This window comes from Clytia hemisphaerica, unplaced genomic scaffold, assembly GCF_902728285.1.
Source record: "Clytia hemisphaerica strain Z4C2 unplaced genomic scaffold, Clytia hemisphaerica genome assembly, whole genome shotgun sequence".
Taxonomy (NCBI): Eukaryota; Metazoa; Cnidaria; class Hydrozoa; order Leptothecata; family Clytiidae; genus Clytia; species Clytia hemisphaerica.
In genome coordinates, this window is record NW_027104238.1 from 149,584 (window position 1) to 164,381 (window position 14,798).

The 14,798-nt window shown below is 35.9% G+C and overlaps 2 protein-coding genes across 2 annotated transcripts in view; both read right to left on the minus strand.

The window, feature by feature from the left end:
• The window catches only part of LOC136816083 (uncharacterized), a 60,976-nt gene extending 58,809 nt beyond the window's left edge, over window positions 1-2,167 (minus strand). The window contains exons 1-2 of the mRNA XM_067072516.1: window positions 2,020-2,167; window positions 1,216-1,386 (exon numbers count right to left, since the gene is read on the minus strand). Of these exons, the coding sequence (XP_066928617.1) occupies window positions 1,216-1,386; window positions 2,020-2,167 (319 nt within the window). The remainder of the gene's footprint in view (window positions 1-1,215; window positions 1,387-2,019) is intronic.
• LOC136816082 (uncharacterized) overlaps window positions 2,148-14,798 on the minus strand; it is a 36,949-nt gene continuing 24,298 nt past the window's right edge. The window contains exons 21-31 of the mRNA XM_067072515.1: window positions 10,379-10,492; window positions 9,269-9,880; window positions 8,508-8,662; window positions 7,975-8,054; window positions 7,141-7,283; window positions 5,973-6,266; window positions 5,170-5,550; window positions 4,461-4,766; window positions 3,720-4,034; window positions 2,592-2,906; window positions 2,148-2,344 (exon numbers count right to left, since the gene is read on the minus strand). Coding sequence (XP_066928616.1) covers window positions 2,148-2,344; window positions 2,592-2,906; window positions 3,720-4,034; window positions 4,461-4,766; window positions 5,170-5,550; window positions 5,973-6,266; window positions 7,141-7,283; window positions 7,975-8,054; window positions 8,508-8,662; window positions 9,269-9,880; window positions 10,379-10,492 — 2,912 coding nt within the window. The remainder of the gene's footprint in view (window positions 2,345-2,591; window positions 2,907-3,719; window positions 4,035-4,460; window positions 4,767-5,169; window positions 5,551-5,972; window positions 6,267-7,140; window positions 7,284-7,974; window positions 8,055-8,507; window positions 8,663-9,268; window positions 9,881-10,378; window positions 10,493-14,798) is intronic.

Genomic DNA, 14,798 nt, shown 5'->3' on the forward strand with positions numbered 1-14,798 from the left:
TTAAATACCGTAGCATTTACAAAGGCACCTTTTCCAGTTCATTACAAGATATCTAAGGCTTATTCTGATTGGTCAATTCAAACAATCAAACCTGTGATTTCAAATAAAAACATGAAAAATTTAACAAAATGTCTTTGTGAAAGTTTACTAATCTTACATTAATACCATACAGACCAAATGTTCCAGACTTATATCTATAAATTCTTCATCTAAATTCCACGTGAATCAAATGAACCAACAAACATATACGATTGACGATTGGAACACCAGGAACAATCAAAATGAAACACATATTGAATTGCGTTGTCTTAGTTGTGCTCCTGATTTGCCAGGCCAGAGGTAAGTTATCAGCTTAAATCAATACATGCGCACAATGGCATGTACAAGGGTGCTGAGCAAAATAGAACACAATTTTCAACCTTTCAACATTGTTTGAGTTCATGTTTTCTCGCATTTTATAAATTATATTCATTACGTAATATTATCCCCGATTTTTACCAGTGGCAAATTTTAAACAATTTCTCTCAAGCTTGAATCATAGTATAATGTGCTTGAATTTTCCACTACTGGCAAAAGCCGGGCCGTTTCCGCATAAAGAATTACGTCGCAAATATCTTTGAATTTAAACATTAGATTTCGCTTGAAATTCTTTTTTCTAAACATAAAATTTTGAGTACGGTATTTTTCAGCAATATTAATGGTTCTTCGTTTGTCCCAAACAGGTGCTCCCATAAACGAGAATTCAAACGAGGACAATCCACAATCAAACCATGGTGTGTTTATGGAGAGGGGAGTGAGTAGAGGAAAAAGAGAAATCCAATCAATGAGAGAACCACAATATGCTGTCAGAGGTGGCGGAGCAAGAAAAAGCAAGCATAGACGACCAGGACATATAACTTTATAACCTGACATTAACCTACATACTGTGTGATTCGATTCATCATTTTTTTTCTCTTAATGTAACATCAGTTTATTTTCATTTCTATTTTAAGCTTTAAGTGTATTTTATGATCTAATTTTCTGTAAAAATTTAAACAAATTTAGTTTCATATAAATATCCGAAATATTCGATTTTTTTCCCAAACCTTTATGGGTTTTTTCAATTAGCCTGAGAGGTATTTTTGTGCAGAAAGCTTTAGACATTAGAATTTTATATATCAGATCTTCTTTTAAAGGGAACTGTATAAAGAAAAGTAAACGAGGAAATGTACTTACCTGGACAGGTGAAGTTATTACAAGAGATAGTTTCCTCATCCACTCCTTCGCAATCTTCACCACCATGCAAAGGTTCAGGGTTGGTGCACCATCGCTCTCTTCGAATGTAACCCAACCCACAACTGACGTCACAAGTGCCCCATGACGTCCACTCTGTCCAATTACCATTCACTGAAAGGCGATAAATAATTCTTTATACTGGGTCCTTCAGAGAAACTAAACCAATCTATTTTTTTAAGCAAATTTTTTAAGGAACTTAATACTACATAATGGAAATGAAAAATCTCTTGGTTTGAATGGCCTGAAATTCCTATCGTTTATACAATAGGTATCTTTTCAAACGCGGATAAGACATCATTTCAGTTTTCCAATAGGTATAAAATATGAGGGGATAATTTTTTTCTAGGGAGGATTTTTGGCTGATTTTTTTCATCAGTGAATAAGGGTATCTTCTATTATGCATCTATAAAAAGCTTGTGTGATCTTTGGGTACCCCATTCTTTATAATGCTTTGAAAGGTTAGTTTGATCTTTCGTTGCGCTACTCTTTAATCGTTCAATGGGCTTTTATAGAAAAATACCGTATACCCCAAGTTGAGGGAGTCCATTATCCGTTCCAAGGGGGATAAGTTTGATTTGGCGGAATTCGAGATGTAAAAATGTTACTAAAATTCCGAATTCCAGAGGGGTTTAAACCTGAAATTACCTGGAATTCCAGGGAGTTACAGCAATTCCAGCTACAGAGGGATGGAACTCCTTAAAAGGGGGTATACATTTTCTTTTTCTGGAAAAGCCAAATACTCACCAAAAGCACCGGTCATCACAGTCCAAATTTGTGATTGAACACCAATCCCTGCTTCAGTTTGTGCTGCAATCCACACACTATAATTACTCCAAAGCTCTAAACCATCTATATTCAAATCGAAAGTGGTTTCATTGACAGAGGTAACCATTCATTGACAGACAATCTGCACCATCGCAATGTAGAAGATCCTCAGTGAGTTGGTAATATATGACGTAACCTGTTATAGGTCCTTCTGACCAAGATTTATCCAAGGCGTCAAATTTAACGTTGATAGCTGAACTACTGATATTGTTTAGATATGTGATGTATGGTGATCCACTTGGTACTGAAAATTGGATTGAATTTTGAAGATTGGATTTGAAATTTTGTGTTTAAATTTATTTATTTGAATAACAATGGAATTGTCGGGTACATTGACAACTATCAAAGTTTTTTTCCGACAAAGAAAAATTTTTTTTCTCAAGATAGTGACTTTTCAAATTTAGTTAAGAACTTTTAAGTTACGCATTTTTCCCAAAAAAAAAGAAACAAAAAGGAGACGAAGACAAATTACCCAAAATTATCAAGCTTACCATTTGTTGCAGTCCTAAAGACTGAGTTCTTTGTGGGTCCAGGTCCAATCAGAGTATAAGCGGTAACAGAAACCTCGTATTCTGTAAAGTTATCCAATCCATGCATTGAAAGTTCGAAAGTTCTCCCATCAATAATAAAATACTTTGTAGTGTCATTGACTGTATCCCAAAGGTTTTCAATTTTGTTGAGTGAAATATTAAATTTGGTGATATTTCCCTTTTTGTCCATGACAAGAAGGTCAGTGAAATTGATGTGTAAAGATTCTTTCATTTCCAACGATGTTTGAGAGATAGATTGTACCGTTCCTGATGGGTCTGTAAAGAAATGAGTAAGAACGTAAGTTTACAACAGCGGTCGAGGGCGGATCGAGGGCGAGGGCGCCACGCCTTTCCCTGGATTTCTCCACTTACCCTTGATCCGTCTCTTTAGTTGCTGAGCATCAAGCAGAGAGGCATGAAATACTATTTTGGGAATTTTTAGTATGACTAAACCTTGCACACCGTTAGCTAGATGCTCTACCTTCATGCTACGGTCACTAAATAAATAATATATCGAATACTGGGAGAAATACATCACCATAACGATATCTTACAAAATGATTATGGATAAAAAGTTCAGCGGGAATTGCAAACACCCCGGGGGGGGGGGCACTCAGTTTAAAACTACCTTACGTGCAGATAAATGTAGACAAATTTGAGTAAATTTGGGCGAAAAATCGACCCTTACGGTGCATTTTCCTTGGAGCTTAGACAAAGGACGGTTAAGGACCGCACGTACGATATTCAAATACCAACAGATAAAACCCCTTTACATTAACAAAGCTGTTTAGATCTTCCAGTTTTGATGTTCTATTTATGAGGAGCGGGAAGCCAAAAAACATTCATCTAAAGATTTAGACCATGTTCAGAAGTTACGGTTTCATGCCGATCCGGTTCCTTTCCGGATTGTTAGTGTTCATTTTGGTTTCGGAACAAGAAAGCGAAGCAGTTCCGTTCCAATGAAAAAAGCGGAGCGAAACCTGTTTCGGAACCGTTTGGTTTCGGGACGATAAGGAACCGTAACGTCTGAACGTGGTCTTAATGCAAAATCAAAGTTTTCTGACGAGTAAGAAAGTGCTAGAGACTTACAATATTCGAATGTTATGTTGGATGTATTAGTCTTCGGTCCACAACCCAAGGTGTTACACCCATCTAACATGCAATCGTAAGCAGTGTTTGGAAATAATTGAGATATTGAAAACTCATATTCTTGTCTGCTTTCTTCGGCCGGTGAAACATCATGAATAAGATGCGATGTTCCATTGGCCAGCATTCCGCCACACGTGACAGTGAAGTTACGCATGATACTGTGTTGTTGTAGGTAAGGTATTTGTTTCCAAGAAAGGGAGAAGCTATCATGTGACAACGTTGTGATGGTGAAATTCAAAGGTGCCGCTGATGGAACTAAAGAAAGCGAAATTTAATCAATTGATAAAGTGCAAAAATGTTCAGTAGTTCTTTAGTTAGCTCAAATTTTAAGAAAAGCTTACGTCCATTGAGTACCGTATTACTTCGAATAAACGCCCCGGGCGTTTGTTAGATTTTTTTGGATTTTAGGAAGGGCGTTTATTCAAGGGCAGGCGTTTAAAAGAAGGGAGCAATTCTTCGAAGTAATACGGTAGGATTATGGAACTACAGCAATGCTGACTTAGCCTTTCTTTTGTAGGATTTGTTTTGCAATTTATAATTTTCCTTTACACGGTTATCTTCTCTGGTATAATCTAGCAGGGCTTGGAACTCTTAAAAATTTGTACTCTACGTTCATTTCATCATTTATAAATGAGAAAAAAGGTCGTCAGGGAAATATATCAATGTTTTAGTTATTCTTACCATCTTCCAAAGTCTTAATGACGGTCACGTTAGATGCTGGTCCCAATCCAATTTTGGTGAACGCTCTCACTGTGATATTATGGTCAAAGAATTTTCTCAGTCCCCATAAAATGACATTCGTTTCATTAGCATCCAGTGAGCGGGTGATATTGATGGAAACATGCGCATCTTCATTTGTCCAATAAGTCACTTGGTACCCAAGAATGACACCATTACGCAGATGTTCTTCTGGTTGCTTCATGACTAATGTTATTGAGGTACTATTGATAGCATTGCCAGAGACGTTAATTGGTGGACCATAAGGTACTGAAAGATGAAATCATTGTTTATATAAGTGATTTGGGATTTCAGGGAAAGTTTTCTCGCAATAAATAAATCTGTGAATGACACGATGAATTTAGAATCAAAAGGGTTGGGTTTCGGAAAACCGAATGGCTAACGAACATCAAAATATTTTATCTAGTTGATAATCTCTTCAACGGATACAGTCCAAACCGCTGACTTGCGTTAGATCAACTTTTCCTCGAATACTTTTGATGATGTAGCGCCGTTAGACATTGATTTTTAATGCTGCAATGGCATCTTTCTGGATACCCCTTTCAATAAAACTTCGAAGAAGGTGGACATTGAAGTTTTTTCCAGGGTATATAAAGGTACAACAAATTAGAAGTACTTTAAGTCCGATATCTAGGTCTAATGAAATACTCACTGTTTTCTTGTGTGACACCAAAGATGTTGGAACAATTCAAGGTCAATCCAAATTCATTGTAAACTTGCAAAACAAAATGGTAGCCTGTATTCATCTTCAGGTCTGTTACGTTATACGATGTAGTTAGTAGATCTGTTGTCCGGTAGTCAACTAAACCTCCGGGCATATTGCGTGATTCGAAGTCGGTCAATGAAGTGTTTGAAGTGACCCATATTGAATCTGTACTGATTACTGCTGGAATTGAATCTAACTGTCGCCAGTAAAGGATGTAGTTAAGATGTCTTGATCTCCAATTCTCGAAAGCATAATTTTGCCATGATACCTGAACTGCTGTGCAGTTTAAATCAATCGTTTGTTCGAATGAAGGTGCATTCACATTTACTGAAAGAAAAATGGACGAGATGGAGTTTTTACAAGCTCTTATTTGATTTGGTTGGTCGTTAACCAGTAATAAAACAATTTTGTTACTTTCTCTGAAGGACGCGTCATTTTTATTACTTCAAAATGATCAATTATTAAAGTATCTTATAAAAACTCAATCTCTCATCTGGGGCAATTGGGGCAGTTAAGTTAAGTGAATTTTCGCCATGTTAGAATCAGTGAAATCTGTTGCTACACTGTTCAAAGATATTTGTTACTGGAGAAATTAAGCCGGATAATTGAGGCTCATTTTCGGTGGGGAAAGAGTCAGATGCAAATGTTATTTATGTGATTTTCAGACCGTTCTGAACAGCAAATTAGGGAAACATATCCAGTGTATATCTATACCTCAAAATATCTTGTAAATAAAAATCTAATCTTACTTTCTCCCAGCGTTTCCACTGTCTTAGTGATGGGTTTGGAATATCCAAAATGGCTGACAATGAAAACAGTCACCGAAACATTACGAAAAGGAAAAAGTCCAGGTATATTCATAGTCGGTAACCCATAATGGAAATATCTTGTTTCATTCATCAGGGCGTCAAGGGTGGTATTGATTTCATTGACAACCACTCGAACTTCGTATGCGTTATGGAGAGGGCGGGATGACGTCATATTGATTTGTACCTCCCTTGAGGATAATGTGATAAGATCATACTCCATGTCGGTCGTTCGCACTGTTGAAAAAAAAACATTGAATTCTTTATAACAGATTGTAATTATATGAATGTCGCCCGGTTTTTCTCAACCCATTTCCACTGTTCAAACATTCGACCTACACTAAAAGCTGTCAATATCTAGCCAGTAGCAGCGACGATGAGTTGCCAACAAAATATTAGCTTTGTTTTATTGTAGAGTAGAGTTGACTTTTATTAGCCTTTGTTGCTACCTTTTTGTCAACATGAAATAAACTATTACATACATACACAATCTTATTTGAAAGACCTTGTTTCAAATTTATTTTTAAATACCCCAAAATTTTGTGAGACGTTTCTCTTGGTTTGGCCATGTCATTCATAGACCTGGATAATCCCGTCAAAATTGCTTTCAAAAACAACCTCACAAAACCCAGACCACGTGGAAGACCTCCAAAAGGCTTCCCACCAAATGAATGTTGGTACTTGCTCTGCACTGGCTCAACTAGAAGAAGTTGCCATAGACCGTCATGCTTGGAAAGCCCTGGTCATGAGGAGCAAGGGCATCTAAGGTATCTAAGCCACTGATCTTTATATATCCCTGGACCAAGTTACTCAATCCCGGCCAAGCAAAAATCTTTGATCGGAGTTTTTTTGAAATTGTTACTCTAATGGCGGCACTACCCAATAGCTGTGAAAATGCATCGAGAGCGCTCTAGATCTAGTTTTCCTCGAATACTTTTGTTGATTAAGCGCCGTTAGACGTTAATTTTTAACATTACAATGGCTTCTTCTCGGGTACCAATTCCAAAAAAAACCTCGATCAAACATGGCGGATATAGCTTGGTCCAGGGATATACAAAGGTCAGTGTCTAAGCAAGCAAATTTTGCGAGTGATAAATAATGAATATCTTACGAAATTCTCCAATTTCACTAGAGTCCAGTACTTGGAATGTGTAACGTCTTTCATTATATTCATGTGGAATACCAACACCATCCCAAATATTCTTGCTAACGTATTCGAAACTACATGCAGCTTCAATAATCACTGGATCGGTACTGAAATAGGAAAACGAAAAAGTGTAAAAGATCTATATGGTAATAGAAAAAATATATCATTCGTTAACCCAAGTCATTGATACAGTAAGCGATGCGCGCTTTAAATAATATTTTGTTGGCAGCTTTGCCAGTAACCCAAGTGGTCCAAAATCTTCAAAGACGAATGCCATGAGTCATAGTTCATATAAAAAACTCTGGTCTCTGGAAGCTTATTGTCTTAACTTTTTGTTAGCTTTTTCCTTTGTTAATATCAAAAGATAAAAATCGCTCAGTTTTTGATCACGTTTTCAAATACCCCTTTTGGAATTGGTTTCAGATTCAATCACATGATCAAAAAGTGAGCAAAACAAACTAATGTCTCGACGCAATTTCAAGAAAGAAACATTGGAAAGGAACAAAAGGTTTCCATCCAGACCGGGGTTTTCTATACAGACTACAGTCTGTTCCTCTAAAGAATCCTGCATTGTAACACGCATGCGTAATTTGTCGTTTTTTAAACCATTATGTAGTTAATTCCTGTGGAATTAAACAAAGGTGAATGAATACGTAGGGATGCTACCAGTCATTTTCGGTCGGGGTTGCGGACGGCGACATTTGTCGTTTTTTATTAAATTTGTCGTGCTTTTTGTTTTTTTTTAGTAAATGCAGGATTCTTTAGATAAACCGTCTCCTATGATCAGAAATTACTTACCTAGTGACAGCAGTAAGTTCAGTATGTAACAAACGTGTATGAAGACCAGAGCTATAGTCTTCTGTGAACACTGATGATAGCTGGCAAAAATAGAAAAGAAAGCTAATGTAACAGAATTGGAAAAATACAAGAACATTCAAAAATCTTTTTTCAGCCCCTGGTTTTGGCAAGACCCTGATTGAAGTGTTTCTGGCAACTAAATAGTCTAAATCGCAGACCTCTATAGATATACTTCCTAAATTTTCAGGAACCCCTTGGATTTTTTTCTCCTATTTCTTTGGACCACTCTGGATTTTCGCCCTCGTTATAGAGGGCTGTCTGTCTGACCACCCTGGATTTTTTATTTTCCAGACCACCCTGGACATCACACCTCCTCAACATAGGGGGTACTATTTCTGGAACAGCCCGTTTTGTTCTCAAGATCTTGGAAGATTTTACATTCATTCTGTTATTTAAAAAAACATTGGTCTTCTATGTCCTCCGCAATTCGAGTCCTTCCTTAATTCGAAGGAAAAATCGGGTCCAGAACTTACCGCTTGGTGTATCATGTATTGAGCATCGAAGTATTCTTCATTCTTCAATCCTTCATTGACCATACTAACATCTTGTGGTCGAATGTCTGGTGATTCTATCGACATCTTGATCTTGAAATGCCTTTCGTATAACACCTCTTCTGTTGTAATGTTCCCTATGTTTCACAAAGAAAAGAATATTTAATATTTGAAGTGTCACATAACTTAGCCTATAGCCTGGGTCATACCGTCGTGTACAAAGCAAAAAAGTATAAGGCGCACAAGTTAATCTAAATGTCAAGCCTTATACTTAAGATGATCTTTATTTAGCCTGTGAATGTCCTTACAAGTTGTTTTATACACGCTTTTTTTATAAGAATAGTGTACTTTGGATAAGGGTCAAGTATTCTTAAGAAATTGCCGAAATTGAGGTTAAAATATTCTTAACGTATTCTTACTTTTTTAGACTTGACTTTTCTAGAAACATGAGAAATGATCAATTTGAGAGTTTTGGACTTTTGAATGAACATTTGGAGCTAAAGTTACATTTCTGCCTCAAAGTTTAAATTCAAGCCTAACAAAGGAAACAGTTTTTCTGTTAACCAAATACAAAATGACTGTATTTTTATCAAATTCTGTGAAACTCACTCTAGAGGGTTTTCTTACGATTTGGCCAATTTCCACTCTGATATTCTTATAAAAAAAAGCGTGTACACCTTTTAGGAATTTTAAGAATTTTCAGATCTTTTTCAGTGATAAAACTAAAAAACAAAACGACATACCTGTGATAACATGGTTGTAAAGTTCCGGTAATTCATTCATCCACGGGAAAACGGAAAACTCATCAATGGTCACGTATCCAATCTTCAGTTCGGTAATTCCTTCATTATTCACATCCGTAGGTGTTCCTATGGTGCATTGTTCCTGGTGGTTATGGAGTTGTCCGTCGAAGTAAAGCAACATGGTGGAGTCCTTGATATGTACAGAGACGTGTAACCATGACAACACAGGGATATCGAACTCATATCGGCAATTCTGGTCAACCCATTGTATAGAACCAGTTGTTTGCGCTGGGAAGGCTTGATGATGAATAAACATCTTCAGCTGTCCAACAGATAGGATTAAACTCTCTACACCCAGTGGACTCTGTCCGGTATAATAAAACCAGTAACTAATGATAACATCTTCACCTGGGCAACCGTTATCAAGACAACTTTCTGTGAAGTTCCCAATAACACATTCATCAGTATTACAGCAGTAGCCAAAGTTAAGGATGGAGTTACATTGGAATTCTGCAGTGTAATTTTTGAAAGTGAAATTTCTAGCTTCCGGTAGTTGCTCGTAATCAAAAGATAGGTAAGCTGTGGCATTTTTATAGATCGTATTTGTAAGTCCTAAAAGTGAAGTGAAATGAAGGTGAACCGAAAGTTATACAGCATGATAAACTTGACATCAAATCCTGGGGAAATCAAATAATCCTGGTGCAAGATTGTACTTTACACCAAGAAGGCTAGGTAAAATTTTTCAGTAATCTCGCAAATTCCAGCCTTTCATTGGGCTCTTCCAGAAAATTTTTGTACATGGGGGAGAGGGGGGCGGTGGAGGATATATTTGATATTTTGTCCGGGGGTAGTGAAGAATCTGAAAAATTTGCTTTGTTTTGGGGGCAAATTTGCTCTGATTGGGAGTGATTTTGAATGTCCGGGGGATGAGATCTGTTGTCCAGGGGGGTCAAAATTCACAATTTCCAGTGGGTAAATTTCCAAAAAATGTTATATCCCCATGTTCAAATCTTTTCTGGAAGAGCCCATTAAGCTTCAGTTCCTTAGAAATTTATAAATGCAGCTTAAATGATATAAACTGAAACTACTTATCGGTGATACATGACATACCGTTTTCACAAAGAGCATCACTGAATCGAACTTTTCGTGTGCAAACACATTGTTTAGAAGTTGATAAACTGACTCCACCAAATGAACATTCTTTTGACTCCGCTAGGTTCGAATCTAGATGTAAACAACAAATCAGATAATTAGTTGTTTGCGAGATCAGATTCTATAATCTCTGCTAGGTTTAGTCTACACAATAGACAGCTCCAGGCTTTTAGGCCTTACTCTTGGTCTATAGGTACAGTAATGGGCGGCCACTAGTGACCCCAACCGGGAATTCGCTTTTTAATGGGATTAAACATAATAGAAATAAATAAAAGAATGTTTAAAACACAGCTGATTGGCTTAGGTTTCGAAACTCTCTATCGTTTCATCAAAACCTCAGTGCGCATGCGATGTATCCGGAGAAATTCAATATTCAAAACAAGAGCAGTGCGCATATCCCAAAGTGTAGGAGTTTTACGCTCGAAACGAGGGAAGATATGACGTAGCCTATGCTAGGTTCGAATCTAGATCAATAACAAATCCCAGAATTAGTTGTTTGCTTGATTTATAATAATTGGGTAGGTAAGTTGAAGGGGGTAGTATTCGAAGTTTGAAGGGAGATGAGAATTTAGTTCGATTAACAGTCGTGAGTTCTAATGGCTTCAAACCTCTTTTCCAAACGGATTTCTGGGGTTTTTTTAAGAAGGAATTGAGACATTGGATTGTAGTGCATGTGTGGCAGTGTTGCAGAATCGGTTTGAAAAAGTAAGGGAGCTTTTGTATGATTCTAATAAGCGGATTTTACCTAGAGTTTTATCAAAAGTTTGAAATATATGGTACACAGTGCTATATTACGTTAAAGGGGTAGTAAACACGGGTAAAAAATAAATACGCGGAGTTTACTGACGTAATAGGCCATTTACGGAAAAATAGTGACGGTAGAGTTTGGAACAAACGGACGATCGTACCTTGACACACATCAACACATCAAACATTTTGTCTGACCAATCACCGAGAAAGGTCGGTAGATTTCCGTGATTTTCCGTGGAGAAGCGCTTGCGTACAATTTTAACACTTCCATCATAGTTTTCTACACACGGGGCTCAAATTTATCCCAACTACTAAATTATTACCTTGGTAGACGGCAGGGTCAACTTAATATATGGGGGTTCGAAGAACCGGGACTCGATTTTCTTTTTCAAAATATCTAATATTCTAGCTTCTTCCAAGAGCCTAAATCTTTCTGGGGTACAGTTTGTTCCTCTAAAGAATCCTACATTATAACACGCATGCGTAAATTCTCGTTCTTTTAACCATATGTAGTTGATCTGCGTGATAAACAAAGAGGAATGAATTTGTAAAACTAACCGGGTCGGGGTTGGGGACGGTGAAATTTGTCGTTCTTTATGAAATTTTCCGTTCCTTTTGTCTATTTTTAGTAAACGTAGGATTCTTTAGATTAATCCCTCTCAGTGAAGATTCTTCATTCATCACGTTCAAACAAGCGATTCTTAAAATTTTTAGACCCTGCGCTAACGTTTTCAGAGTTGCTGACAACGATTACGTGGTTCTTCTTAAACGATTAAAGGGTTGGTTTCAGTCATCTTCGAGATCAAAAATTTAAACATAACTTTGCAGACATAATCGACCCCTTCTGCTCTGTTCTGCTGCAACTGTCGAAGCTCCCTTAGCCCTTATCTCATTTTTGTTTCTTTTCATTCTTTAAATTTCGCCTAGCGAAAGTATTACGATAGCCTTTCGTGTTGGTGTCCTCGGAAAAAAATTAGAAAACGAAAGTACTCGATACGGTGGATGAACTCACTAAATTTAATTTGTTTTTCTACCTTTCCTCAGTCACACTCACCATGTATAAATATTGTGGTTTTTTTTTTCAAAAAGAAAAATAATAAATATAAAACGTACAATTTTGAAACAATTCAAATATCATTAATATTATTTGCTCATCTTCATTGTACTTTAAACAAACACTTTATTCTTTTATTATTTTTCTTATGAATGTTCTACTTGACATGCGTAAATGAAAAATAGAGAGTGGTTATTATGCGTTTAAAATAAGGAGGATTTGATTGTGAAGCGTGAATAAATAATATGGACAATATTCCTTTTAGGGTATTAGTTCCTACAGAGTAAACAAAGTATGGCTTAAAATGTGGGAACAATTTCTTTTATCACATAGGCATCTACCTTATAAGGATCTAATGAATAACTCTTGAAACACGGTGATATACCTTTCGGTAATTAGTTCTTACAAAGTAAACAAGGGACAGTGTACAATACGAGAATGTTTATTTTTCTTAAAAGCATTTACTTTATGAGAATCTGATAAATAACTCTTGATAGACAGCCATATACCTTTCGGTAATTAGCTTTTACAAAGTAGTTAATCATTATGTAGATAGACCGGTTTAGAGGCCCTAGTGTGCCTGGACTGTAAATCCTTTAATAAAATAAATTAATAAATAAAAGTAAACAACGGATGACGCACAAAATGAGCATATTTATTTTTCTTATAAGCATATACTTTATAAGAATCAAGTCAATAACTCTTGATAGACAGCCATATACCCTTCGGTAATTAGTTCTTACAGAGTAAACAACGGAATGCGCACAATATGGGCATATTTATTTTTCTTATAAGCATATACTTTATAAAAATCAAATCAATAACTTTTGATAGCTGGGGATATACTTTTAGGTAATTAGTTCTTACAAGGTAGACAGGGGACTACTGGTTGCGGCAGTTTTAATATAGCTCAGTCTCGCTTATTCATCATAAAAAATGACCTAAACCTTAAACCCACCTCGTAATTTTCTTAACAGCTTTTTCAGAGCCAGCATTTTAGCATACTTTTTGCCAATATTTGGCGAAATTTTCGACTTCAAGTCGGGGTTGGTCTAAAAAGCAGGGTAGCCAATTGGGGTAGCCAATTGGGCTAGGTTGTGGGATACCTAAATATTTTACAGACCAGAATAGAAATACCGAAAATGAATGCATAGAACCATATTTTACTGACCAGGGAGCATGAATCTGATTGATAATTAGATTGATCATGTATGATTCCAAAGATAAACAAAGATATAAATTACCACGTGTTAATGCACGAGGAGTAAGAAATAGAGCTTCATTATAATAGAGCTATTTCAAAAGACTTTTTGTACCTATTATAAGCTGCCATATTTAAAATTTTTGAAAGGAATTAATTGTTTGAAACATCTAAACATGATATAAATTAAACAATAGATTCAATAACAAAGGATTGTTAAGATATGACAAGATTAGAGATCATATGGCCCAAAGGCGATTCTCATCAAATTACAGCTTCACAGAAATAGCAATTAAAAACATAAATAAAATCTAAATCTAAAATATTAAAAACTGTTTTGTATATATTTTTTATTCGGGTCTGTAAATTTTCAAACAAAGCCAAGAAGGAAGACAAAATGGCGCCAGGTCTCTTGAGAAGTAACAAAGTTCAGTACCTTTGGAAAAAAGGCTATTGTGGCTGAAGTTCGAAAGGAATCTTAAATTTTATTACATGGAATCATTAACAAGATGTTGTAATAGTATTTCCACATGAAAACAGGTTTCAGATTTCAAAAGTTTAGGCAAAAAGAGGTACCCCAAAACCTAGCCCAATTGGCTACCCCATTGGCTACCCTGCTTTTTAGACCAACCCTTCAAGTCGTCTTGTTTGTTTTATAAAAGATATTTTTTCTTGTTTTTTTTTTCCTACCTCCTGGTATAATCTAGTGATTTTAGCGCGAGAATTCTTTCAGTGTTTGTATGTTTGTTCCGTTAAAAACCTTTTTTTAAAAGAAAATTATCGAACAAGAGGCACATTGAGAACTTTTCTTCATATAACTTGAAATCAAGAGGAAGATTTTTTGTGCTGTGTGTTGTATTAGTATATTAAAATATTAAGCAGATATTCGATAGGTAAAAGTTGGTTATTGAGATTTATTGACCCGAGGTGATGTAATATTGAATATACATCACCGAGGGTTAATAAATCCAATAACCAACGAAAACCTATTTAATATATGTTTTATTATATACCTAGAGGCAAAAACAAAGCATTAATTGTGTCAATAGTCGAATGTTTCACATAAAACACTCCCCATCATCGAACGTTCAAATGTTTTTTCTTTTTTAATGATTTTCTTAATTACTTTGAGTCATAAAAATTTGTTAATGAAATTGAGAATAGATTTATTTTAATAAATTTCTTTGATAAATAACAAGACATAAACTTTGAAACCAAAATCAAAAAAAAAATTCTACCGTGGTATAATAGCCATGGTATATTAAGCAGATATTCGACAAGAAAAATCGGATATCGAAAATTATTCAGTCGAGCTTGATGATATTCGACGAAGCGAAGCTGAGTCGAATATCATTAAAGCGAGACTGAATAAT